Raw genomic sequence first — 27,823 nt, 5'->3', positions numbered from 1 at the left:
AGTCTTGCAGTATCTGGTGAGATGGAAAAACTACTCGGTGGATGAGGACTCTTGGGAACCTGTTTCCAATTTAAATGCTCCTCGTTTGATCTCTGTTTTTCATCGCAGACACCCTGAACGTCCTCGTCCTCTCGCTGTGGAACAGCGACCCTGAGAGGGGGGTCATGTCAGGGTTTCTCGCTGTCTCTTTAAGGATTATTCATCTCCCTGCTGCTGATTGGTTACACCTCCTTTAAAACAGGTGCTCTCCCAACACACCTTGCTCAGTATTCTGGAAACCTAGCCTAAGTTAGGTGTGATACAAGCCTGATAAATATAAAGTTGTAATTTATTCACTGATTCGTATTTTCCTCTTTCAGCATTTCTACTATCTCCCAAAAACGGATTACAGAGGTCTCTCTTCCTTCCTGTATTACAAGCTGCCGTGAAGCACTAACTACTGAGCTGCTGATTTTGCTGTGTGCTACAGTTCACTATTGGGACAATCAGACTGCAGGTAAATTCGGGACTTCCACTAACAACTTGCTTTCTTATTTTACTTACCCGGTAAGTCTCAAGAACTGCTGTACCGGACTGACGTGACATCACTTCCGGTTCTCCCGGACACATTGCTGAGATTACCGAGCAGGGAAGCTCGCAGAGGAACGGATCAGTATTCAATTCATTGGACATTCAGGTACATTTGAGATCTGTTACTTACAGTTAACCTCTTGATAAGATACATATGCCGGAATCCTTCTTGACACTTTTGTTGCTGAATCAGTGTTTGTTTAACACACGGAACTGACTGCTTGTATTGTAATTACACTGGGATTCATTTATCTCTCCAACATCCCTGCAATACACTACTAAGTAACTGTTTGGACCAACAGCAGAGGAACTGTGTTTTTGTTAAAGAGACTTTCCTTTAGTTCTTGCTGGAAAGTTAACCTGTGTTTAACACCTGTTACCTTTTTTTTCATATCATCTCTCATTGCAATACAGTTCTAAGAGAGCTAGAATCATCTCTTTCTCTCAACCAATTACTGTGTAACAACTATACAGTATTAAGAAAATATTAATATCACTGATAAAAAAGGATCTCCTCTTCCCATAGGGGATCCACTACATTAGTGAAAACAATCTATCATTTTAACCTGCAGTTGTGTTCCACATTTATAGTTGTATCGTTATAGCTAAGATGCTACTTACACTGGATCTATTACAGGATTTTGCCCCTATGCATGTTTCGGAACTCGCCTTGGGACTTACCTGCTGCCTTAATGCGCTGCTACAGTCAGTGCCCTCCGCACGGCAATTCCTCACTGACAGCACGGCTGAGCCCTCTGCACAGATTGGAGTCGCAACTCTGTGTTTTCCTCAGTGCTCACAGTTGCTTCTGTCAGGCGATCTGCTTCCCTCAGGCTATCCTGTGCATCAGATGAAGGGGCTGCTGGTCTTGTACTATGAAGCTGTAGCGTCGGCCAAAGAGGGTATAGGCTGATAGTGGAAAGACCATATTTAAGTCGGCTCTTCTTGTAACTGAACTAATGCGCTCCTTGAATTATCCTCAAAACCTATGCTGAGTTTGTTAAACAGCACAATGCTTCCCAGATTACATTGTACGCTGAGACTCTGTGGGGGTTGTTGCAATGCTTATCTTGCTTTGTTAGTGGGCAATGACTTTTACTAGTAAGGTTATCTCCTAAGAGTACATATTTCTGTTTGTGCTTACTACTGTTCTGTTTCTATTATTGTTTTGTTTATATCGTTTTAGTTTGTTTATTTCTTAGGTTAAGGACATACACTGGAGAGTCACTGGTTCCTCATCGTAGCCAAGTATTACTTTAGTATTGAGCATATTAACTGTCTATGTAGCATGTTATTTCAAACGCCATCTACAGTATAGGCTGTGCATTTAAGTTGCTGCATTGCTTGTCCTGATACGAAGCCATTGGCACAAATAATGTATGTCTGCTTGTAATGAAACTGTTTTTGCCTATACCTTATTGCTCAGCTTGTGTTCAATTTATGTACTGATCTAACTCATAACTATCTAGGCTATGAGTGATAGGATCATATGCTGGTGTAGCATTCTGGTGGGGGTTGTTGCCATTTGTCTTTATTTATAATAATAGTCACTATAACCAATATACCTTGTGATCAAGTTGGAAGGGGATTAAAATACCTGCTTATTTTATGCTTCAAAATCCTCACTTTAATTTCAAAGGCATGTGCATCTTAACTTTCATCATACCATTTACTGTATTAGTTGCTTGGATTATACCCGTACAAACATTTTCCTTCACACTCACTTTGTGTAGAGGTAGGAGACATAAGTTTAGAAATAAAATCAGCAGCTTTACCTAGTGCCACATTTCACCCTGCATAGCCTCCAGACTGGAAATCTCGGTTTTACTCATGCTCGTGAGACCCTTTTTTTTTTTTTGCTATCAAATGGGCTTTTATTTACACACCTTTTTACCTAACGCAGGATTGATCGCCCAGAATATCATTCCAATTGGCAACCTTATACCAACTCTATTTTGTAAACCCCATCAAAACTCATAATAGCTAACGCCCCAGATGGCCTCCTTATTAATTTTACAGTGCAACACATAATCCTACAGAAGAATGTAGTGATGTTGATTCTACTTTGGTTATTGTTTAGATAGTTGGGGGGTGGGCTGTGTTTAGATGGTTGGGGGGAGGATTGGGGTTTAATTGGGGATAAAAGTGTAAAACGAGAGAGCTGAACATGTGTGGATATTATGATTGTAAAATGTTGCATGTATCCTGGATATTTGTCAATTATTGATTTTCTGAACTCCTGTTCTGTCTTGACCAATGATACCTCCGTGTAGATCGTTTCCCTACTGTAACTTTGGATATATTCTTTATGATAATGTCTGGAAATGTTGATTGCTGTATTCATGTGTTTGGCTCTCAATAAAAAGAATTTAAAAAAAAAAAAAAAAAAAAAAAGTTAAAAATTTAGTTATAATAAAAAATATATGTACTTTAGGGCCGGCACTAGATATAACAGAGTGTTACAATAAAATAAAATATAAATAGATATTGACAGATGATACGCTTAGAATTGAGCTTACAATCCGTTTTAATGTACACGGACTAGTTAATATCTTGTTTACTTTATGTAACTTATTTAAACTTGTTGCAAAAAATGTAACAGACAATAATTGCCGTATTGAGAGAAAGTTCTTATCTAGTAAGATGGTTACAGAATTACAGTCTTTGATATAGTGGATGTATCTGTTATTCGTTTTAAAAAAGTCCCGTGTCTTTGTGCTAAATAAATTAGCGCTTCGGTTTGAGAGGTCGTGCAGTAATCCAGGTAAAGCACGTTTGTTGAAGACTTTCAGACCTAGTGAATGATATCACTTGTGAAGCACAGTTTGGCGTCCTCGAATGTCGGTGATAGCGAAGGGGAGCGGGTAGGTCCTGGGACCGAGATATTTGCTGGCAGCTTTCGTCTCCTTAGTAGCTGTACCTACGGGTCCTGCTACCGGTTCCGGTGTGAGGTGAGGAGCTGGAACACCTTGTAACTTCGGTTAGGTCCCAGATATTTAGGCAGCTGAACAGACCAAATGCCTTTTAGATACAAACGGTGTACAGATCATGGGTGGGAAAATTAAGCATATATATTCCACTTAAAGTATGGTAAGCGGCTTCATGCACCACACCTACTGTAACCGGTTTGTATATTGTATGCAGGAGTCAGATAAAAGAGCAAATCAACGCGTTTCAGACCTATAGGCCTTTATCTTTATATCTTCATTCTAATTATACTTACACTTATACATATTATTATTATTCTCTGTCCCTCATTTAATAATACTATATTAAGGATTTATGAGTTTTATCACACCGGATAGTTGATCTACCCATGTTACACCACATCGCTAGTTGTAGATACAACTTTTTAGCTCATTAGCATTGTCTATACTAGTTCTACATTTACATCGCTCTAAGCTTTCAGTAGTGCTACCCATCCCCCCCCTTTTTTCCTTATAACATTTCTTTGGCAATATGGAGATTTGCCATTGTTTTCTGGGTTAGCATTATAGAGCCAGTGAGTGTCAGCATCTTTTACAAAACCCCTTTTTTTGTTCACCCATGGGATATGGATCGCCGACATACAGCAAGAATAGGCCTCCGCCCACTGAATTATTTTTGATACCTCTGTCATCACTTAAGGAAAACCTTTTTCCTCCCGGATGATAGACATAGGCCACTGACTTTATGATGTCCGACTGAAACCTGATAAACTGAACCAAGGCTAACTGGGACCAGGTCAGAAAAGCATTGAAGACCGCTCTCAGCTCCAGATTGTTTATGGGTAAAAACAGACTCTGCCTGAGTCCAAATACCCTGAGCCTTTAGAGAGCCCCAGACTGCTCCCCACCCAAGAAGGCCGGCATCTGTTGTCACAATCACCCAAGATGGCCTGCGAAAGCATGTTCCTTGGGAGAGATAATCCAGAGACAACCACCATAGTAGAGAGTCCCTTGACTCTTGCTCCAAAAGAAATTGAGGGGACAAGTCCAAAATCCATTGTCTCAGCATGTTCAACTGCAGAGCTCTGAGATGGGAGCGAGCAAACGAAATGTCCATTACTGCTACCATCAGCCCGATTAACTCTATGCACTAGATGAGTAAAGTGGACTGAAGGGCTAGACAAGTATCGATAATCCTTGATTTCCTGACCTCCGTCAGAAAACTCATCATAGACAGAGAGTCTATTAAGGTTCCTAGGAAGACACCCTTGTGTTTGGAACTAAAGAACCCCTTTTCGAAATTCACCTTCCAGCCGTGGAATCTCAAGAAGGACAACACCAAGTCCGTGTGGGAACTTGCTAGATGTAAGGATGGCGCCTGAACTAGAATATCATCCAGATAAGGCGCCACTGCAAGGCCTTTTGATTGAAGTACCGCCAATAGAGATCCCAAAACCAAAACAAATACCAAACTGATAGTGTTTGTCCAGAAAGGCAAACCTAAAGAACTTGTGATGATCCCTGTGAATAGGAACATGGAGATACGCGTCCTTTAAATCCACTGTTGTCATAAATTGACCCTCTTGGATCAAAGGAAAATTGGAATGAATAGTTTCCATTTGGAAGGACAGTACCTTGAGAAATTTGTTTAAACGCTTGAGGTCTAGAATTGGTCTGAAGGTTCCCTCTTTTATAAATTGGAACAAACCTGAGTCCCTGAATCTGAACGGGAACAATCACTCCCAGAGCAGAGAGGTCTCCTACGCAGTGTACAAACGTCTCTCCTTTTGGGAAATAAACTTGAAAGAAGAAACTTGCCTCTGGGAAGAAAACTTTAAAACTCCAATTTGAATCCCTGGGACACTACCTTCTATTGCCCAGGGAACCTGAACATCTCAAACCCAAACCTGAGCGATATGAAAAGTCTGCCCCCAATCAAGTCCGTTCCCGGATTGGGGGTACGTCCTTCATGCTGCCTTTGATTCAACAGTAGGCAAATTTCCTTTTTTATTTTTTATTTTTTTTAATTGTAAGAGAGATTATTTTCATCAAGCCGGGTCCTAACAAGGTCTTCCCCTTGCAAGGAATCTCTAAAAGCTTAGACTTAGAGCGTATATCAATAGAACAAGGCTTTAACCACAAGGCCCTGTGAACTGGAACCGAGACAACTATGTTCCCAGTTCGAAAACTTGAAGGAAAAAATATGAAATAAAATAATTATCCAATTTAAAAGCTTTGTATCCTATCCTGGATAATATCCAGGGTAGCTTCTGACTTATACGTATCAGACAAACGCATCAAACCCATATTCCATCGCACTAGAGACGGTAGCAAAGTACACATCTGGTTGCCATTGTAAGTCCTAGGGTACAACCTCCTAATCTTGTGTCCACAGGATCTTTGAAAAACCCCACTATCCTCAATGGGAATAGTAGCTCTCTTAGCTAAGCTGGAAACTACTCCTTCCATCCTAGGGAATGATTGCCCAGCCTCCATAGCTGATTCGACTATGGGAAACTTTTTTTTTTTTTTTTAAACATAGGGACGCACTTAGGATAGATGACACCGGTAATGTCGGAGTCGCCCAGGGTAGCTAAAACCTCCTAAAGTAACAAATAGAGGCGTTCAAGCTAAAAACTGAAAGAAAAAAACAACCTCAGGATCAAATAAAATAATATTCCATCTAAATTTGAAAATTCTCTCACAGATAATCCCGAAGTACCTTCCTCTTTCAGGAAAACAGGCAAGAGCTATTCGGAATATTAAGTACGGAATCAATCAACTGTCTATTCTAAATTATTGGAAATAATTCCTCTAGAAATGTTCTACCTCGTGGGAAAAACATAATACCGGAAATGTAGAGTAACTCCGGGTTGAGTGTGAAAGGAAACGCAGGGCACTGCATGTGGCCATAAAAATTTAGAGGGACACTATAGGAGAAGTTTGTGGCCTAGATTGACCATTATCAACAGACTCCTAAACAGTAATCGCCTTAGGAGGAGTAGGTTCAGAAAAAAATAAAATCTTTTTTATTTTCTAATAAATTTTTTTTTTTTTTTTTTACATATTCTATATCCATCCTAAATCACAAAGGATGAATAAACATGTAAAATCTTGTAATAAAAGATAACCATGAAAAACGTTACTGTCTCTTTAAAACTTAAAAATAAACTTTTTATTTTTCAGAGCAACAGAAGGATAAAAAAGAATGTAACTACATTAGAACCTATCTACACCTCAGCCTAACATTGCTGAGGTGTCCATCTCACCTTGAAACCATAAAATCCCCAAAATTTATTATAACAAGTAGCAAGGAAAAAAAATAAGATACTGGTTCTAATTTCATCCAAAACGGATTCAGACCGCAGCAGTGGCGCTGTCCGGTCCCACATAAGGCACAACATTAATTACTGTGCTACCCGGCATCCTTCCGATATCTTATTTACAAAATTAGGACGTGAGCCATCTGAAACTAGCTAGCACTAACATAGGCAAAGAGAATGACTGGAGTGGGAGGGAAGGTAGGAGCTATATATAGCAGCTCTGCTGTGGTGCTCTTTGCCTCCTCCTGCTGACCAGAAGGTGAATATCCCACAAGTAAGGATGAAATCCGTGGACTCATCGTGTCTTTAAAAAGAAATCTAATTTCCACTCCCCCTGTATCACGTGACAGCCATCAGCCAATCACAAATGCATATACGTATATTCTGTGAATTCTTGCACATGCTCAGTAGGAGCTGGTGACTCAAAAAGTGTAAATATAAAAAGACTGTGCACATTTTGTTAATGGAAGTAAATTGGAAAGTTGTTTAAAATTGCTGCTCTTAATCATGAATTCATTTTTTTTGCAGGGTCCATTACTTCCTGTCACAACCCCACTAGGGGACTATGGTCTCTACAGGAAGGAGGAGTTTCCTGTTTGAAGTTTATGTAAGTGTCTCCTAGCAACCACTTACAATCAGGTTCTTGACCATGCTCAAAAATCATGTGAGAAAAAAAAAAAAAAAAAAAAAAAACTATGTATAAATACCACCTCTTCAATTCAAAGTATGTACTACTACTGCTGAACACAATTGTACATGTACAATATGGTCATTTCAGCGTTAAAACAGCACTGCAGCCATTACAAGTCTTGTCGGTATAGCGGTACGCAAGCCTTTTAGCCTGTAACGCAACGTCAGTCCCGCACACCTAAAAATTGCGTTTTTTCATGGGACTTCCATAGCACCGATATTACAAGTTTTGCGGTGAGACTAAAAAGCTTGCGTTTCAGCCTATACCGACGAGAGCCATTTCGCAATCTGAGACCAGTAGTTATGAGTTTTACGCTACAAAACTGTTACATAAAACTCATAACTAAAGTGTTACAAAGTATACTAAACACACATAAACTACCTACTAAACCGAGGCCCTCCCGCATCGCAATCACTATAATAAACTTATTAACCCCAATCTGCCGCTCCCGACATCGCCGCCACTATACTAAAGTTATTAACCCCTATTCCCCCACACATCGCCCACACTATAATAAATCTATTAAACCTTATTCCGCCGCTCCCCACCACCATAATAAACCTATTAACCCCTAAACCTCTGGCCTCTCACATCACTTCCACTAAATAAACCCCTAAACCGCCAACCCCGCAAGGGGTACCTTGCATTTCAATCCTCAGTGTGCGGCGGACGATCGCATGAAGAGGACCTCCACGTCGGATCGATGGACCTCCGCCTGGACCTTCGCTTCCGCGCATCGCCGCTCCACCTCCGCAGGGATGAAGAAGATGCCGGTCCTGCGATGGATAAAGATGGAGCCGCCTGGATAAAGATGGAGCAATCAGGACTTCAACAACGGTGAGTACCTAAAGAGGTGTTAGTGTTAGGTGTTTTTTTTTTTAGATTAGGGTGGGCACTCTTAAAAGAGCTGAATGCCCATACATATGCCCTTTTCAGGGCAATGGGTAGATAAGGTTTAACTTTATTTTTATATTGTGTGTTTGGGGGGTGGAGTTTTGTATACTGTTAGGGGATGTTTGTTTTTCTTTTGTAGGAAAAGAGCTGTTATCTTTAGGGCAATGCCCTACAAAAGGCCCTTTTAAGGTCCCCCCAAAAAGGCCCTTTTCAGGGCCCTTGGTTGTTTATTATAGATTAGGGTTTTTTATTTTGGGGTGGGTTTTTTATTTTTTTAAAAGAGTATTAGAATAGGAATAATTATTATTATTTTGGATAATTTGATTTGTTATTTTTTGGTAATGGTAGGTTTTTTTTATTTTTTGTAATGTTAGTGTTTTAGTGTAAGGCAGGTTAGGTTTTATTTCACAGGTAAGTTTGTATTTATTTTAACTAGGTAGTTATTAAATAGTTAATAAACCATTTAATAACTAGTTTACCTAGTTAAATTAAATACAGACTTACCTGTGAAATAAAAATAAAACCTAAGCTAGCTACAATATAACTATTAGTTATATTGTAGCTAGCTTAGGTTTTATTTCACAGGTAAGTTTGTTTTTAAGTTTTAAATAGGTATTATTTAGTTAATAATTGTAAGTTTAATTATGTTAAAGTTAGGGGGCGTTAGGGTTACGGTTAGGTTTAGGGGTTAATAGTTTAATTTAGGTTATTGCAATGTGGGGGGCTGGTGGTTTAAGGGTTAATAGGTTTATTTAGTGGTAGTGATATGGGAGGCCAGAGGTTTAGGGGTTAATAGCTTTATTTAGTGGCAGCAATGTCGGGGGCGGCGAAATAGGGGTTAATAGATTTATTATAGTGTGGGCGATGTTGAGGTGTGAGGGAATAGGGGTTAATAACTTTTGTATAGTGGCAGCGATATTGGAAGCGGCAGATTAGGGGTTAAAGGGATAGTCAAGTCCGAAAAAAAAAAAAAAAAAAAAAAAAAAACTTTCATGATTTAAATAGGAATGTCATTTTAAACAACTTTCCAATTTACTTTTATCACCAATTATGCTTTGTTCACTTAGTATTCTTGGTTGAAAGCTAAACTTAAGAGGTTCATATGCTAATGTCTTAGCCATTGAAGACTGCCTCTAATCTAAATTCATTTTGACCACTAGAGGGTGTTCGTTCATGTGTTTCATATAGCTATTATTGAGCTCATGCACGTGAAGTTACCCTGATTGGCTTAAAAGTAAGTCTGTCAAAAGAACTGAAATAAGGGGGCAGTCTGCAGAGGCTTAGATACAAGGTAATCAAGGTCGGCGATATCGGGGGCAGCAGATTAGGGGTGTTTAGATGTGGGGTTTATGTTAGGTTTAAACGTTAGTTTTTTTTCCCCATAGACATCAATGGGGCTGCGTTACAGAGCTTTTCTTTCCGCGATCGCAGGTGTTGTTTTTTTTCTAACACTCTCTCCCCATTGATGTCTACGGGGAAAGTGTGCACAAGCACGTCAAAGCAGCGCTTGTATTTTGTGTGGTATGGAGCTCAACGCAACCATATTGCACGTACAAGCCGGCTGTTTCAAAACTTGTACTGGCTGCGCTATAGAGGGTGAAATAACGCAACTTTTGTTGCGTTTGTTAAATTCCCTATAGCGCACATAACTTGTAATCTACCTGATTATTTACAGTAGTAGTCTTACCTTGAGCTGCGGTAAAAACAGCAAAACGGACTTAGCTGAGTTGGTTCCACAGTATACACGTGCACTAGCAGACACGTGCACTAGCAGGAAGTCAGTTTCTTACATATGCTCAGCAGAGAATTTTTACTGCAAAAATCATGTGACAGGAAGCAACAGAAGAACTTAAAAAGGACCACTAAACACAGTAAAATAGCAGAATCAATAAGTGCATAATAAATACTCAATGCAAAAGCTCTTAGTTTGAATTTTAAATAAGACATTGTCAGTGTCAGTTACATTTTCCTTCCTAATGCATTAGCCAATCACAAAAGGCAGACACGTATATCCTGTGATTCTTGCACATGCTCAGTAGAAGCTGGTGTGTCAGAGATAGTGCACATAAAAAGATTGTGCATATTTAAATAATGGAGGTGCATTGGAATGTTGTTGAAGTAGCAGTAGTGCTTTATTGGGAGCTAGCTGAGCAAAACTGATGAGCCAATCACAAGAGGCATATTTGTGCAGCCACCAATAAGCAGGCAGCTCCAAGTAGTGCATTGCTGCTGTAGAGCTTACCTAGGTGTGTTTTTCAACAACGGCTATGAAGAGAATGAAGCAAATTAAAAACAGAAGCAAATGTGAGAGGCGCTTAAAACGATATGCTCTATATAAATAATGAGAGTTTAATTTTGTGTCTTTTTCAGTACTCATCAAGTCAGCTCCCTTTTGTCTACAAGGAGACTACGTGCTCATTTTGCTAGAAAACAAGTAAGTTATTTGCTGTACTTAAAGGGACATTAAACCCAAATTTTTTCTTTCATGATGCAGATAGAGAATACCATTTTAAACAACTTTCTAATTAACTTCTCTTATCTAATTTGCTTCATTCTCTTGATATGCCTTCCTGAAAAGCATATCTAGATAGGCTCAGTAGCTTCTGATTGGTGGCTGCACATATTTGCCTCATGTGATTGGCTCACCCATGGGCATTGCCATTTATTTAACAAAGGATATCCAAAGAATTAAGCAAATTAGATAATAGAAGTAAATTGGATGGTTGTTTAAAATTGTATTCTCTATCTGAATCATGAAATAAAAAAAATTGGGTTTAATGTCCCTTTAATAGCAGGGGAGTATTTTGGCCTAGGCAAACAAAGCACTTGCCCAGGGTGGCAGATTGGGGGGGGGGGCAGCTGTCTGCTGTTGGGAGTGGCAGGTGACTTAACTCGTGCTAGCTCTCTGTATTTTATATATATAAAAATAAATGATAGATAGATATCTAGTTTATCACATGTTCTGCCGCTAATACAAACACCCTACCGGCCTCCCCTGCATTGTTTATCACATGCTCTGCCGCTAATACAAACACCCTACTGCCCCCCCCTCTGCGGCGCAGCTGCATTGTTTATCACATGCTCTGTCGCTAATACAAACACCCTACCGGCCTCCCCTGCTGCACAGTTGCATTGTTTATCACATGCTCTGCCGCTAATACAAACACCCTACTGCCCCCCCCTCTGCGGCGCAGCTGCATTGTTTATCACATGCTCTGTCGCTAATACAAACACCCTACCGGCCTCCCCTGCTGCGCAGCTGCATTGTTTATCACATGCTCAGCCGCTAATACAAACACCCTACTGCCCCCCCTCTGCGGCGCAGCTGCATTGTTTATCACATGCTCTGTCGCTAATACAAACACCCTACCGCACCCCCTGCTGCACAGCTGCATTATTTATCACATGCTCTGTCGCTAATACAAACACCCTACCGTACCCCCCCTGCTGCACAGCTGCATTATTTATCACATGCTCTGTCGCTAATACAAACACCCTACCGCACCCCCTGCTGCACAGCTGCATTATTTATCACATGCTCTGTCGCTAATACAAACACCCTACTGCCCCCTCTGTATTAGCGACAGAGCATGTGATAAATAATGCAGCTGTGCAGCAGAGGGGGCAGTAGGGTGTTTGTATTAGCGACAGAGCATGTGATAAATAATGCAGCTGTGCAGCAAACACCCTACTGCCCCCTCTGCTGCACAGCTGCATTGTTTATCACATGCTCTGCCGCTAATACAAACACCCTACTGCCCCCTCTGCTGCACAGCTGCATTGTTTATCACATGCTCTGTCGCTAATACAAACACCCTACCGTACCCCCCCTGCTGCACAGCTGCATTGTTTATCACATGCTCTGCCGCTAATACAAACACCCTACCGTACCCCCCCTGCTGCACAGCTGCATTGTTTATCACATGCTCTGCCGCTAATACAAACACCCTACTGCCCCCCTCTGCTGCACAGCTGCATTGTTTATCACATGCTCTGCCGCTAATACAAACACCCTACTGCCCCCCTCTGCGGCACAGCTGCATTGTTTATCACATGCTCTGCCGCTAATACAAACACCCTACCGCCCCCCCCCCCCCCCTGCTGCACAGCTGCATTCTTTATCACATGCTCTGCCTTTAATACAAACACCCTCCCGGCCTCCCCTGCTGCGCAGTTGCATTGTTTATCACATGCTCTGCCGCTAATACAAACACCCTACCGGCCTCCCCTGCTGCACAGCTGCATTGTTTATCACATGCTCTGCCGCTAATACAAACACCCTACCGCCCCCTCTGCTGCACAGCTGCATTGTTTATCACATGCTCTGCCGCTAATACAAACACCCTACTGCCCCCTCTGCTGCACAGCTGCATTGTTTATCACATGCTCTGTCGCTAATACAAACACCCTACTGCCCCCTCTGCTGCACAGCTGCATTGTTTATCAAATGCTCTGCCCTAATACAAACACCCTACCGTACCCCCCCTGCTGCACAGCTGCATTGTTTATCACATGCTCTGCCCTAATACAAACACCCTACTGCCCCCCTCTGCGGCACAGCTGCATTGTTTATCACATGCTCTGCCGCTAATACAAACACCCTACCGCCCCCTCTGCTGCACAGCTGCATTGTTTATCACATGCTCTGTCGCTAATACAAACACCCTACCGTACCCCCCCTGCTGCACAGCTGCATTGTTTATCACATGCTCTGCCGCTAATACAAAGACCCTACCGCCCCCTCTGCTGCACAGCTGCATTGTTTATCACATGCTCTGCCGCTAATACAAACACCCTACCGCCCCCTCTGCTGCACAGCTGCATTGTTTATCACATGCTCTGCCGCTAATACAAACACCCTCCCGGCCTCCCCTGCTGCGCAGTTGCATTGTTTATCACATGCTCTGTCGCTAATACAAACACCCTACCGTACCCCCCCTGCTGCACAGCTGCATTGTTTATCACATGCTCTGCCGCTAATACAAACACCCTACCGGCCTCCCCTGCTGCACAGCTGCATTGTTTATCACATGCTCTGCCGCTAATACAAACACCCTACCGCCCCCCACTGCTGCACAGCTGCATTGTTTATCACATGCTCTGTCGCTAATACAAACACCCTACCGTACCCCCCTGCTGCACAGCTGCATTATTTATCACATGCTCTGCCGCTAATACAAACACCCTACTGCCCCCTCTGCTGCACAGCTGCATTGTTTATCACATGCTCTGCCGCTAATACAAACACCCTCCCGGCCTCCCCTGCTGCGCAGTTGCATTGTTTATCACATGCTCTGCCGCTAATACAAACAAACTAGTAGGATACAGATAGAACATGTAATTTTTAAATCCACTTCTATTATCAAATTTACTTTACCGTATTAATTGTAGAAAATAATACATATCCTTCAGTACTGGGAGCTAGCTGGTTATTGGTGGTACACACACATTTGTCTCTTGTCATTGTCTCACCAAATGTGTTCAGCTAGCTCCCAGAAGTGCATTATTAATCTGGAGCTAACTAACTATGCGTTTAACCCCTTTGAAAGGGTTAAACGCAGTTATACAAGCAATAGAGAAACCTTTATATCCCTTTAAATGCACAATTTTGCACTACGATTGATCCCACTCATCCAGTTCTCTAGTTTTTTTTAATATCACTAATTTTGTCTATTTTTTCTGGGGATAAAATGTTAACTCTGTTAAAACATTTTGTATCATCTGCAGAAAAGACAACCAACTTCCCCAGCAGCCCACTGGCCGTATCAGTGATGAATATGTATCTAGTTATTGTACCAAATATGGCAGATACTACCTTGCCAGTGGCCCCATGGGAAACATATTTTGCCCCTTCTTTCTTAGCAATTTCCACTTGCTTCTTGGCAATGCAGGGCCGTGCCAGTGATGTGCCCAGCGGGTAGCGGTCTTCATAGATGGCGTTGGCTTGGACTGCTGGCCAGATAAATTCCTCTACAAATTCTTTACGAACATCCTCAATGTAAACCTAGAGAGTGAGAGTAGTTACAGAAAGAGCGAACTATTAGCTCTGGGGTGTGGGATGTTACATCTGGGGCATTTAAGGTTACAGTAAAAAAATAATAATAATAATAATAATAATAATAATAATAATGTACTCACACACAAAATGTTTAATCATGCATAGTAAACAAAGACTTAAAGGGACAGTCAACTCAATGTTTACTGTATAAAAAGATAGATAATCCCTTTATTACCCATTCCCCAGTTTTGCATAACCAACTGTTATATTAATATACGTTTTATCTCTGTGAGTACCTTGTATCTAAGCCTCTTCTGACAGCCCCCTGATCACATGACTTTATTTTCTTGCATTTTATCCAATTATTGCAGTGTCTGTCACAACCCACAGACGTGAGCACAATGTTATCTATATGGTTCACATGAACTAGCAGTCTCCTGTTGTGAAAAGCGAATAAAAAAAGCATGTGATAAGAGGCTGTCTGTAGTGGCTTAGAAACAGGCAGGAATTTAGGTTTTAAGGTTATAGAGTATATTAATATAACAATGTTGTTTGTGCAAAGCTGGGGAATGGGTTAGTAAAGGCATTATCTATCTTTTTAAACTACAGCAATTTTGGTGTTGACTGTCCCTTTAACAATGCACTTCATGTATTTATTTAGGCAACCTTTCCAAAATGTAACAATGGTTTTTCCACTGCCCCCAGAGATTATGGAGCGCAGAACCCTGAACCTGCAGCATGCTATACAGTAAACAGATGATCAGTGCAGGAGCGCATTTATACAGTGGTGTCACTAGGGTTGGTATCACCCGGTGCGGTAAGTTATGGTGTCGCCCCCCCCCCCCCCAGAAAGCAGATACACACAAAAACACACTCAGACACACACACACACACAAAAACACTGAGACACACACACACAAACACTGAGACACACACACACACAAACACTGAGACACACACACAAACACAGAGACACACACACAAACACAGAGACACACACACAAACACAGAGACACACACACAAACACAGAGACACACACACAAACACAGAGACACACACACAAACACTGAGACACACACACAAACACTGAGACACACACAAAAACACTGAGACACACACAAAAACACTGAGACACACAAAAACACTGAGACACACACACAAACACTGAGAGACACACACACAAACACTGAGACACACACACACAAACACTGAGACACACACACACAAACACTGAGACACACACACACAAACACTGAGACACACACACACAAACACTGAGACACACACACAAACACTGAGACACACACACAAACACTGAGACACACACAAAAACACTGAGACACACACAAACACTGAGAGACACACACACAAACACTGAGAGACACACACACAAACACTGAGACACACACACACAAACACTGAGAGACACACAAACACTGAGACACACACAAACACTGAGACACACACAAACACTGAGAGACACACACACAAACACTGAGACACACACACAAACACTGAGACACACACACAAACACTGAGACACACACACACAAACACTGAGACACACACACACAAACACTGAGACACACACACACAAACACTGAGACACACACACAAAAACACACAAAAACACTGAGACACACACACAAACACTGAGACACACACAAAAACACTGACACACAAAAACACTGACACACAAAAACACTGAGACACACACACAAACACTGAGAGACACACACACAAACACTGAGAGACACACACAAAAACACTGAGACACACAAAAACACTGAGACACACAAAAACACTGAGACACAAAAAAACACTGAGACACACAAAAACACTCAGACACACACACACATACAAAATATGTAAACTGCACTGCAATAATTATAAAGCTCATGCCTAGAGCTGGTCCCTGGCTCAGCAGAGCATCAAATGAAACATAAACAGAGCACTCTATAATAAATCACTAAAGAAAAGGTTTAGGCGCGCAAACTATGAAAATTCTGCTCTCTGACTCTGTTCCAAGTCTGTCAGTGCACAGCCCCGGGCCGCTTGCCTACCGCTTCTTATGGCCAAGCACCTCTGCACTCTGCCCACCCCCAGACCCCCGCCCGCCCTCCCCTCCTACCTCTTCAGTGTGCACTTAGTGTACCGTAACCGTACCGGTCTGGTGGGCATCATACGTGGCTCCTTCACTTTAGAGAGAGTGTCAGACAGTCATGCGGTCAGGTGCCAGGCATCCCCCTCACAATTTCCCGTTTAGAGAGACAGCACAGCAGTGAGTGACTCCACTGCTCCACACGTCACTGAGCAGTGAGCACAGATAGGCAGGTAGGTTTAGGCTAGCAGCGCAACTTTGCAAGCCCCACGACACGCCCACAACATTCATAGTGAAATTGGGCAGGGGAGGAGCAAAGTACAAACAAGCAAAAGCAGCCGGGAAAACTATTTGTGGAAATTACAGCACTGGCTCAAGGGGCAAAAAAATTAAGTGTCTACAACTTCCCCAGTCCCACTAAAGTTCACAAATGCTGGCCCCTCTAATAAAAAAAATCTATGCGTCTCTACATTGTATTTCTTTGAATTTCAATAAAATAAAAAAAAAAAAAAAAAAAATCTGGGTGGTGTCACCCCCTGCAGGGTGTCACCCCGGTGCGGCCTGCACCCCCTAGTGACGCCACTGCATTTATATTAATGCTAACTGGTCATAGCAGATGAGATAAGATAATAGCTTTTCAAGTGGTGTATCCTTGGGCTACATAACAATGCAAATTTGCAAAAAAATAAAAATAAAAGGTTTTAAATAATTTAATACATTCACTGTGTAACTGCTGATATTTAACGTGCATATATAACACATTACTGCTGATATTTAACGTGCATATATAACTACTGCTGATATATACAGTGCATTTATAACACATTACTGCTGAAATTTAACGTGCATATATAAAACACATTACTTCTGATATATACTGTGCATATATAACACAGTACTGCTGATATATACAGTGCATATATAAACACATTACTCCCGATATATACAGTGCATATATAACACAGTACTCCTGATATATACAGTGCATATATAACACAGTACTCCTGATATATACAGTGCATATATAACACAGTACTACTAACACAGTACTACTGATATATACAGTGCATATATAACACAGTACTACTGATATATACAGTGCATATATAACACAGTACTACTGATATATACAGTGCATATATAACACAGTACTACTGATATATACAGTGCATATATAACACAGTACTCCTGATATATACAGTGCATATATAACACATTACTCCTGAAATATACAGTGCATATATAACACATTACTCCTGAAATATACAGTGCATATATAACACAGTACTACTGATATATACAGTGCATATATAACACATTACTCCTGATATATACTCAGCATATATAACACATTACTGCTGAATCACTGATATATACTCAGCATATACAGGGAGTGCAGAATTATTAGGCAAGTTGTATTTTTGAGGATTAATTTTATTATTGAACAACCACCATGTTCTCAATGAACCCAAAAAACTCATTAATATCAAAGCTGAATAGTTTTGGAAGCAGTTTTTAGTTTGTTTTTAGTTTTAGCTATTTTAGGGGGATATCTGTGTGTGCAGGTGACTATTACTGTGCATAATTATTAGGCAACTTAACAAAAAACAAATATATACCCATTTCAATTATTTATTTTTACCAGTGAAACCAATATAACATCTCAACATTCACAAATATACATTTCTGACATTCAAAAACAAAACAAAAACAAATCAGTGACCAATATAGCCACCTTTCTTTGCAAGGACACTCAAAAGCCTGCCATCCATGGATTCTGTCAGTGTTTTGATCTGTTCACCATCAACATTGCGTGCAGCAGCAACCACAGCCTCCCAGACACTGTTCAGAGAGGTGTACTGTTTTCCCTCCTTGTAAATCTCACATTTGATGATGGACCACAGGTTCTCAATGGGGTTCAGATCAGGTGAACAAGGAGGCCATGTCATTAGATTTTCTTCTTTTATACCCTTTCTTGCCAGCCACACTGTGGAGTACTTGGACGCGTGTGATGGAGCATTGTCCTGCATGAAAATCATGTTTTTCTTGAAGGATGCAGACTTCTTCCTGTACCACTGCTTGAAGAAGGTGTCTTCCAGAAACTGGCAGTAGGACTGGGAGTTGAGCTTGACTCCATCCTCAACCCGAAAAGGCCCCACAAGCTCATCTTTGATGATACCAGCCCAAACCAGTACTCCACCTCCACCTTGCTGGAGTCGAACTGGAGCTCTCTGCCCTTTACCAATCCAGCCACGGGCCCATCCATCTGGCCCATCAAGACTCACTCTCATTTCATCAGTCCATAAAACCTTAGAAAAATCAGTCTTGAGATATTTCTTGGCCCAGTCTTGACGTTTCAGCTTGTGTGTCTTGTTCAGTGGTGGTCGTCTTTCAGCCTTTCTTACCTTGGCCATGTCTCTGAGTATTGCACACCTTGTGCTTTTGGGCACTCCAGTGATGTTTCAGCTCTGAAATATGGCCAAACTGGTGGCAAGTGGCATCTTGGCAGCTGCACGCTTGACTTTTCTCAGTTCATGGGCAGTTATTTTGCGCCTTGGTTTTTCCACACGCTTCTTGCGACTCTGTTGACTATTTTGAATGAAAAGCTTGATTGTTCGATGATCACGCTTCAGAAGCTTTGCAATTTTAAGAGTGCTGCATCCCTCTGCAAGATATCTCACTATTTTTTACTTTTCTGAGCCTGTCAAGTCCTTCTTTTGACCCATTTTGCCAAAGGAAAGGAAGTTGCCTAATAATTATGCACACCTGATATAGGGTGTTGATGTCATTAGACCACACCCCTTCTCATTACAGAGATGCACATAACCTAATATGCTTAATTGGTAGTAGGCTTTCGAGCCTATACAGCTTGGAGTAAGACAACATGCATAAAGAGGATGATGTGGTCAAAATACTCATTTGCCTATTAATTCTGCACTCCCTGTATAACACTTTACTGCTGATATATACACTGCATTACATATATAACACTTTACTGCCGATATATACACTGCATTACATATATAACACATTACTGCTGATCTATACAGTGCATTACATATATAACACATTACTGCTGATCTATACAGTGCATTACATATATAACACATTACTGCTGATATATACAGTGCATTACATATATAACACTTTACTGCTGATATATACAGTGCATATATAACACATTACTGCTGATATATACAGTGCATTACATATATAACACATTACTGCTGATGTATACAGTGCATTAGATATATAACACATTACTGCTGATATATACTGTGCATTACTGCTGATATATACAGTACATTACTGCTGATATATACAGTACATTACTGCTGATATATACAGTGCATTACATATATAACACATTACTGCTGATATATACAGTGCATTACATATATAACACATTACTGCTGATATATACAGTGCATTACATATATAACACATTACTGCTGATATATACTGTGCATTACATATATAACACATTACTGCTGATATATACAGTTCATTACTGCTGATGTATACAGTACATTACTGCTGATATATACAGTACATTACTGCTGATATATATACAGTACATTACTGCTGATATATATACAGTACATTACTGCTGATATATACAGTGCATTACATATATAACACATTACTGCTGATATATACAGTACATTACTGCTGATATATACAGTACATTACTGCTGATATATACAGTGCATTACTGCTGATATATACAGTACATTACTGCTGATATATACAGTACATTACTGCTGATATATACAGTGCATTACATATATAACACATTACTGCTGATATATACAGTACATTACTGCTGATATATACAGTGCATTACTGCTGATATATACAGTGCATTACATATATAACACATTACTGCTGATATATACAGTACATTACTGCTGATATATACAGTACATTACTGCTGATATATACAGTACATTACTGCTGATATATACAGTGCATTACTGCTGATATATACAGTACATTACTGCTGATATACACAGTGCATTACTGCTGATATATACAGTACATTACTGCTGATATATACAGTGCATTACATATATAACACATTACTGCTGATATATACAGTACATTACTGCTGATATATACAGTGCATTACATATATAACACATTACTGCTGATGTATACAGTGCATTAGATATAACACATTACTGCTGATGTATATATCCCTTTACTAATGCAAATTGTTGCCTTACCTTTTTAGCTCCCAGCTTCAAAGCCTTCTTCCGTGCTTCCTCAAAGTCTTCATTTTGCCCTATATTTGCCTAGTCAAAAAACAACATTTATCATCAGGAAGCAGGTGAAAACTATACCAAAACTAAAGCAAACAAATCACACGACAACATCCCATGCAGACAAATGCTTCTCTAAACAACAAATATAGATCTCTGATGAATAGGATTCTCTCTTTTCTAATCTATGTGCCAATGATCTGCAGTTTGTTTTTTCCCCTCTGTGTGACAATTTAAACCTTTATTGGAAAACATTGTAGATACATAAAGTCTTTCAGATGTAACAAAGATCTAAACCACATTAGGGAATAAAGGCTAAATAAAAATAGAATGTTGAGGAGCAGAACGTTTGGGGTATTTTGTGCTCACAAATGTAAATATCTGTATATATTCCACTCTTGTTACGTGGTGGATGCTACAAGCTTGCTTTAAAGGTGATCTAGAGCAGTGGTTGCCAACCGCGGTCCTCAAGGACCCCCAACAGTCCTGGTTTTCATTATAGCTAAACCAGTGCACAGGTGAAGTAATCAGCTGATCTGTAACCAACCTGCTCTCATCCATCAGCTGATTACTTCACCTGTGCACTGGTTCAGCTATAATGAAAACCAGGACTGTTGGGGGTCCTTGAGGACCACGGTTGGCAACCACTGATCTAGAGCACACGTTACCGCTCAACACAAGGCCCTGTTGATAGCTTAGAGGGAATTATTTCTGCTCAGGCCAGATCATTTTGGAGAAGGAAGTTGATTACGGATCTAAACTGTTAGATTCAAAATAAAGTCACATGACTGATGTGCAGGAATTTAAAGTTGCTTGGAGCGGGGGCTGGTAATTTTGGCCTAGATTACAGGTTTATGTACCATACAGTTGTGACCTGTGCATGACCAAAATCACGGTGTAACAATGTCTTGTCATCTCTCATTAAGCCTGTGCAAACTCCGTTATCTTTACACCTGCCTTGGTGCTAATTAACCAATCAGAAGAGATACTTTGGCAAAGAGCAATGTCACCGTTTAATTATGATTGGTTCATCTCTAAATAAGCTGGCTTATTTTACAAACTGAGAAAACGGCAGGAAAAACTGGAATAGTACCTGACGGAGGGTGAGGAACGGGAATACATGTGCCAAGAAGAGGCTGAAGTAAAAAGACTCTAAGCTGTGTTTGGGAGTGTCACTGGCATGCATGGGCTAATGTCACTTTGTCTGCCTTAGTGAAACATCACTAAAGATTTGTTCTATACTCAGCAGGCTGTGACTCGCATGTCTGAGCTACTGACCCTGTCCGCTGTAGTGGTGCTAAAAGTTACTTGAACCCCCCCTGCTAGAAACTGGCCTTTACAGGACCTAGGGAAGTCACTGTCCCGCTACCTACAGCAACCCCCATCCTGTGACAACTTTCACAATTTCATTTTGTTCCCCTTTCTTGACATTTTAGTTTTAAATTGCTGGTTTTCCAGTTCTGAGAATTGGAAGTGCTCACTACAGATGTCACAAGCGTAACCCTGCTACATATCTGTCCAAAACAGGCATCATAAGAAGAGGTGATAGAAAAACTTTACTTATTTTTCATTATCCTAATAAACTGAGTGTAGAGCCCTGTCTACTCCAGAAACAAGAGTGGATTGGCTCCTCCAAATTATGCAAGGCAATTGCAGCAAACAATATGTTAACGTATTCCAATAGTTTCCATACATGAACGGTATGTTAATTTATTACATAATTATAGAGTAGCCCTGTAATTACAAGGTGCTTTATAGTCATTTAGGGTTTATTACAGGTTTGTTTTCTTATACATTTACTGGGAAGGAGCACTGGCATTCATGTGTTGCGGCCCCTTGCAAACCGCCTTAAAAAGGGAGAGTCTAGACCCAATACATCATTTTGGTTACTTATTGTTACACACCAGAGAAGCATCCTGCAACTGGTCCCACATCTATAAGCGGTAAGAAGTACATGAAACAATTAAGTATTCATCGTTTGTTAGGAGCCAAAAATGTCCGCCAAGCTCCACCCACCTATTGCGTGTATATATTGGTTACGTTTTTCCAAATCACGATCGACTCTTAGATAAGTTCTCCTATTCGCACGCTGATTTGTGCATGTGCAATATGAAATAGCTAAATGAAAAAAAATATTAAAAACGTGCGCTGCTAAACTGTCATACAAGAAAACCGCTAACTGGACCAGAAGAAAGCTGTGGGCGGAGCTTGGTGGCCATTTCAGCTGCTAACAAACAATGATTATTTACAAGTTTCATGTACTTTTTACAAATATATATATATATATATATATATATATATATATATATTTTTTTATATTGGGTCTAGACTGTCCTTTAAGCTATTGTCAAATGACACCTAACTAGTGCACTGTCACTAAATAATAACAGTTTAATTGTGATCTTTTTGTAGAAGTGGAGCCACAAGAAAAGCGGTCACATATTTTTTTATTATAGCTATTTCTGCAACAGGATAGAGAGCAATCCCTTTATGTAAACTTGAGGAGCCAGCCAGAATACTGTAGGAGCCAGGAAAGGATGTTTGTTTATAAAATATGGAAAGTTATCTGGAACGTCAGGAGACAGCAGTAGCCAGGATTTGTCAAGCCCTTGGTTACAATTACTCTGAATAAAATGTATTAGCCAATAGCTAAATCATTTATTTCAGCTTCTGGAAGAAGTTATTTGCTTTTGGGTGTGTTTCATTTACTCATATGTTTCTTTTCCAGCTCTGCCAAAACTTGCAGCGGGAAAGAGTCGGTGAAATCTAGGAATGGACAAAGGAAGTCACTGCTCGTTTAGATAAGCTCGCCAGGCAGGAATTGGCAACCTCTTGCATATTAATCAAGAGGTTACAACTGAATTAATTGCTCCGATCACAGCATTTAACGCCCTGTCAGATACAGAATATAACTCAAAGCCCTCTTGGTAAGCAGAGAAAGGTGTGTGGGGGATCCTGAGAAAAGGCTGGTATCAGTTAATTAGGACCCAGATAAAGTGAAAGGCAGAGACATCTGAAATAACAAAATAAAGGTAAAGGAGTTACCTGTAAAACAATTTTACACTCCCATTGGTAAAACTGAACATTGGGAAGACATTAAAGGGGTGAAACATTTACAGTACACTATCCCTTTAATTACTACCCACTTATACTATGGCTAATACACAGGGACAGACGTCTAGAGAATATTTGCTCATTCTGTTTATAAATATTATTTTAATTCCATTTAAAGTGCTAGTGGTGTTTGAAACATGCACAAGATGCCATTTCCTCCATATCTCATGCATCTGACTAGATACTTATTTCTATATGAAAACGGATTATTCCTGTTGAAATACTGACATTTTTAATACTGCTGTATTGGTTATAGAAAAGATATGTAAACAAAAAGCAGAAAACCCCAGTGGGGATGGGAGAGAGAGAGTTCAGTCCATTTGAAAGGTTGTTTCTGCAGCCCCTTTAAATGCAATGATGTCTTATCCAAGCTGTCACTCAAACATTAAGACTCCCCTCTTAGATGTCTCACAAATGCCTAAGTTAGTACCAGCCAATCAGTATAAGTTACAAGCAGGGCTGTTTCTAGGGGCGGGCAGACTGGGCAGTATCCTGGGGCAGGATCATTTTTTTTTTTTATTATTGTGTTGAAGTGGCAGTGCTTGCTTGATAAACTACTGGTATAGCAAAGGTTAAAATACACAGATCACAAGCATATACATTAAAATATATATATCCATTAGTATGATTGACATCCAATGCAGCCAATTAACAGCTTCCTTTTAAATATATATATTTAAAAGGAAGCTGTTAATTGGCTGCATTGGATGTCAATCATACTAATGGAGCAACAAGATCACAAAGCGGGCGTCTTAAAGGGACAGTAAACCTTAAAAATAATGTTATATAATTCTGCACATAATGCAGAATTATATAACATTATATTAGCCAAACATTATAAAACATAATTGTACCCTATTCATTTTTTTAAAAAACCCGCTGTTTTACAGACCCGCTCTCTGTACTCTGCTGAGCGGGTCTGTTATATTTACTCAGCGCATCGGGCCAGCTGTATAGTCACAGCCCGGCCCGACCGCGCCATAGCACTAAGTGCAGCTCGCTCCTGCTGTCAGACAGCAGGAGCGGGGTCGGGCCGGGCTGTGACTATACAGCTGGCCCGATGCGCTGAGTAAATATAACAGACCCGCTCAGCAGAGTACAGAGAGCGGGTCTGTAAAACAGCGTTTTTTTAAAAAATTAATAGGGTACAATTATGTTTTATAATGTTTGGCTAATATAATGTTATATAATTCTGCACTATGTGCAGAATTATATAACATTATTTTTAAAGTTTACTGACACTTTAAGACCGGATAACTACTTGGAGCTAAAATTGAAAGTAAGAGGAATCACCCTGAGGAAAGCAGTCTCCTATCTCACTGATCAATGTCACTAAAGAGGGGATGTTTAGCATTAGAGAGCAACACACATTTTGTAATTAAGACTATATACACATTTAGCCAGTTTTAAACAAGCTGCAGATTTAGTATTGGCATCAAATCTAGCCCTGTAATTTTATGTTCTTACATTGTCATATATATTGTATATATACGGAAATATCCTGACAAATACACCCTGGTTTGTAAGAGTGTGTGTGCAGCATGTGGATTTGCTCACCAGATAAGCAACTACATCATATCCTTCTTCCTTCAGCCAAACCAGAATACAGGATGTGTCCAAGCCCCCACTGTACGCCAGGACCACTGTGCCTTTGGTCTGTGACATGTTGCCTAAGGTAACCAAATATAATGGGTAAGATCACAGTGACATATGCCCAACTCAACAGCACCACTAGGGTTTATTAGCATTTAGTACTTCTGTAGCATGACCAGACACTCTATTCACACACTGCAGGGTTTCTTGTACACATAAATAGGTGCCATATTGCACTGTATGTAACAGGGAGATATGACATTGCTTGCTACCTTTTAAAGGGATGTTAAACAGTCTGTTCCGTTGTAATTAAAAATACTAAGCACTTGCTTTTACTTAATATAAATCATTGTAATATGTGTTATTTATCCATTTAAATGGATTTTATCTTGTATTTCTTTTTTATTACACTACATTTGTGCAGTGTCCATTACTTTGTGTCACAGCCCTACAAGGAGGAGGGGCCTCTGCAGGAAGGTTCATCTTAGCCTGGTGTCATAAAGTTTACTATAAAGTGAATAGACTAGATAACAGGGAGCCAGGTTTGCTCATACTCCGAACTGACAGAATAAAACTTTTTAAAAATTATCCATTCATAACAATGGGGGCGGGGCTACAGTGAGAATTTCTAAGAGCTAATTCTGCAAGAAAACAAGTACTTTTTTTTTTTTTTTAACAAAATCTCTTATTTTTTTACTTTGATAAAAGATTTATTTTTTACCAAAGTGTTTAATATCCCTTTAAAGTGATTATAAACTCTCCTCATTATAAAAACAGATCAGGAACATTAGTGATATTTTAGTTGGAGTTCAATTCATCAGATGTAACAAAGATGCGCTATAACTTACTTTTTAATGTAGATATGAAATTCCCTGTGCTCTGTTGCCCACTTCAAAAACAAAAATTTATGCTTACCTGATAAATTATTTTCTTTATTTCGGAAGGAGGATGATGGTCCACAGTCCTCCATAACATATGGGATATATTTCCCACCACTAGGAGGAGGTCAAGAACTCATATCAGAGCATAAAATCCCTCCCACTTCTCTCTTTAACATATAGCCGAGTAGAGAATAGGGAATATATTGGTAGGAAAGACAGAGCAGGGTCTGTAGAGATGTCATTAGAACTGTCACCCAAAAATTTAAACAGGAGGGGTCTATGGACTATCATCTTTCCGAGAGAAAATAATTTATCAGGTAAACCTAAAATTTGTTTTCTTTCGTAAAATGATGGTCCACAGTCCTCCATAACATATGGGATTAATACCCAAGCAGATGGTTTATGTTACGGAAAGGGTGAGACAATTTTTTTGACAGTTCTTATTTAGCTGACGCTGCTGCCTGAAGGACTTTCCTGACAAAGGCTTCTTTCCAAGAAGCACAAACATCAAAGCGATAAGATATGTAAAAAAGTATGCAGAGAAGACCATGTGTCAGCTTTGCAAATCAGCTCCAAAGGTGTATAATCTTTCAAAGCAAACAATGTTACAATTGCTCATTAAGAAAGAGTAGTGATACGCTTAGGAGGAGACTTTCCTGCCAGCTTAGTATTAAATGATAACCCTTCTGTGTATGTATAGCATGTAGTTTAATAAGAGTATAAAAACTCAATAATAGCCACAAAATATGTAGCCGTAGCCTTTCTAGCTATTCTCATACTCAGTAGGTAAAGTGCGCAGGTACTGAGCAATAGACAGCACATAATTCCTTAAAGGAATCAAAATGGTGTCACTAAATCACATGCACAATCTGAGGTAAATATCTCTCCCAGATGTATTGACCTGACATAATGGAACAAGCTTGTAAAACACATGTAATGTACGTACAAGGAGGGTTCTCAGGAAATGATTCCTCTAATGTACTGTTTTACATGATTTTATAGGGGACATAATCATTTTTTCCATAGCGTGTAATGGCAGAGTATGTAGAGATACACAAACAATAACATTGGTAGAGAAAATTCTAAGCTTAAAGGGACACTAAACCCAATTTTTTTCTTTCATGATTCAGATAGAGCAGGAATTTTAAGCAACTTTCTAATTTACTCATATTATCAATTTTTCTTCGTTTACTTGCTATCTTTATTTGAAAAGCAAGACTGTAAGCTTAGGAGTTGGCCCGTTTTTGGTTCAGCACCTAAGTTGTCCTTGCTGATTGGTACCTAAATGCAGCCACCAATAAGCAAGCGCTATCCAGGGTTCTGAACCAAAAATAGGCCGGCTCCTTAGCTTAGATTTCTGCTTTTTAAAATACAGGACACAATATAACAACCTGAAATAAGATGGATAATAGTATATTAAATAATATATAAAAAGGGGATGTCTCCCCATAAAGATAACCTAACA

General features: G+C 39.9%; 1 protein-coding gene and 1 long non-coding RNA gene across 7 annotated transcripts in view; one reads left to right on the top strand and one right to left on the bottom strand.

The window, feature by feature from the left end:
- The window catches only part of ASS1 (argininosuccinate synthase 1), a 166,998-nt gene that overhangs the window by 94,661 nt on the left and 44,514 nt on the right, over positions 1 to 27,823 (bottom strand). For all 6 annotated transcript variants that reach the window (XM_053696091.1, XM_053696090.1, XM_053696089.1 and 3 more), the window contains 3 exons: positions 25,442 to 25,554; positions 20,735 to 20,803; positions 14,221 to 14,409 (listed from right to left, as the gene is read on the bottom strand). In XM_053696091.1, coding sequence (XP_053552066.1) covers positions 14,221 to 14,409; positions 20,735 to 20,803; positions 25,442 to 25,549 — 366 coding nt within the window. In that variant the 5' untranslated portion in view covers positions 25,550 to 25,554. The remainder of the gene's footprint in view (positions 1 to 14,220; positions 14,410 to 20,734; positions 20,804 to 25,441; positions 25,555 to 27,823) is intronic.
- LOC128643138 (uncharacterized) lies at positions 7,352 to 23,548 on the top strand. The gene is made up of 4 exons (XR_008399776.1): positions 7,352 to 7,427; positions 10,776 to 10,839; positions 15,109 to 15,201; positions 23,499 to 23,548. It is a non-coding gene; the product is annotated as an uncharacterized LOC128643138 (long non-coding RNA).

Source organism: Bombina bombina, chromosome 12, assembly GCF_027579735.1.
Source record: "Bombina bombina isolate aBomBom1 chromosome 12, aBomBom1.pri, whole genome shotgun sequence".
Taxonomy (NCBI): Eukaryota; Metazoa; Chordata; class Amphibia; order Anura; family Bombinatoridae; genus Bombina; species Bombina bombina.
The sequence above is the reverse complement of the archived record's forward strand: the minus strand, read 5'-3'. Positions and strand labels throughout refer to the sequence as shown.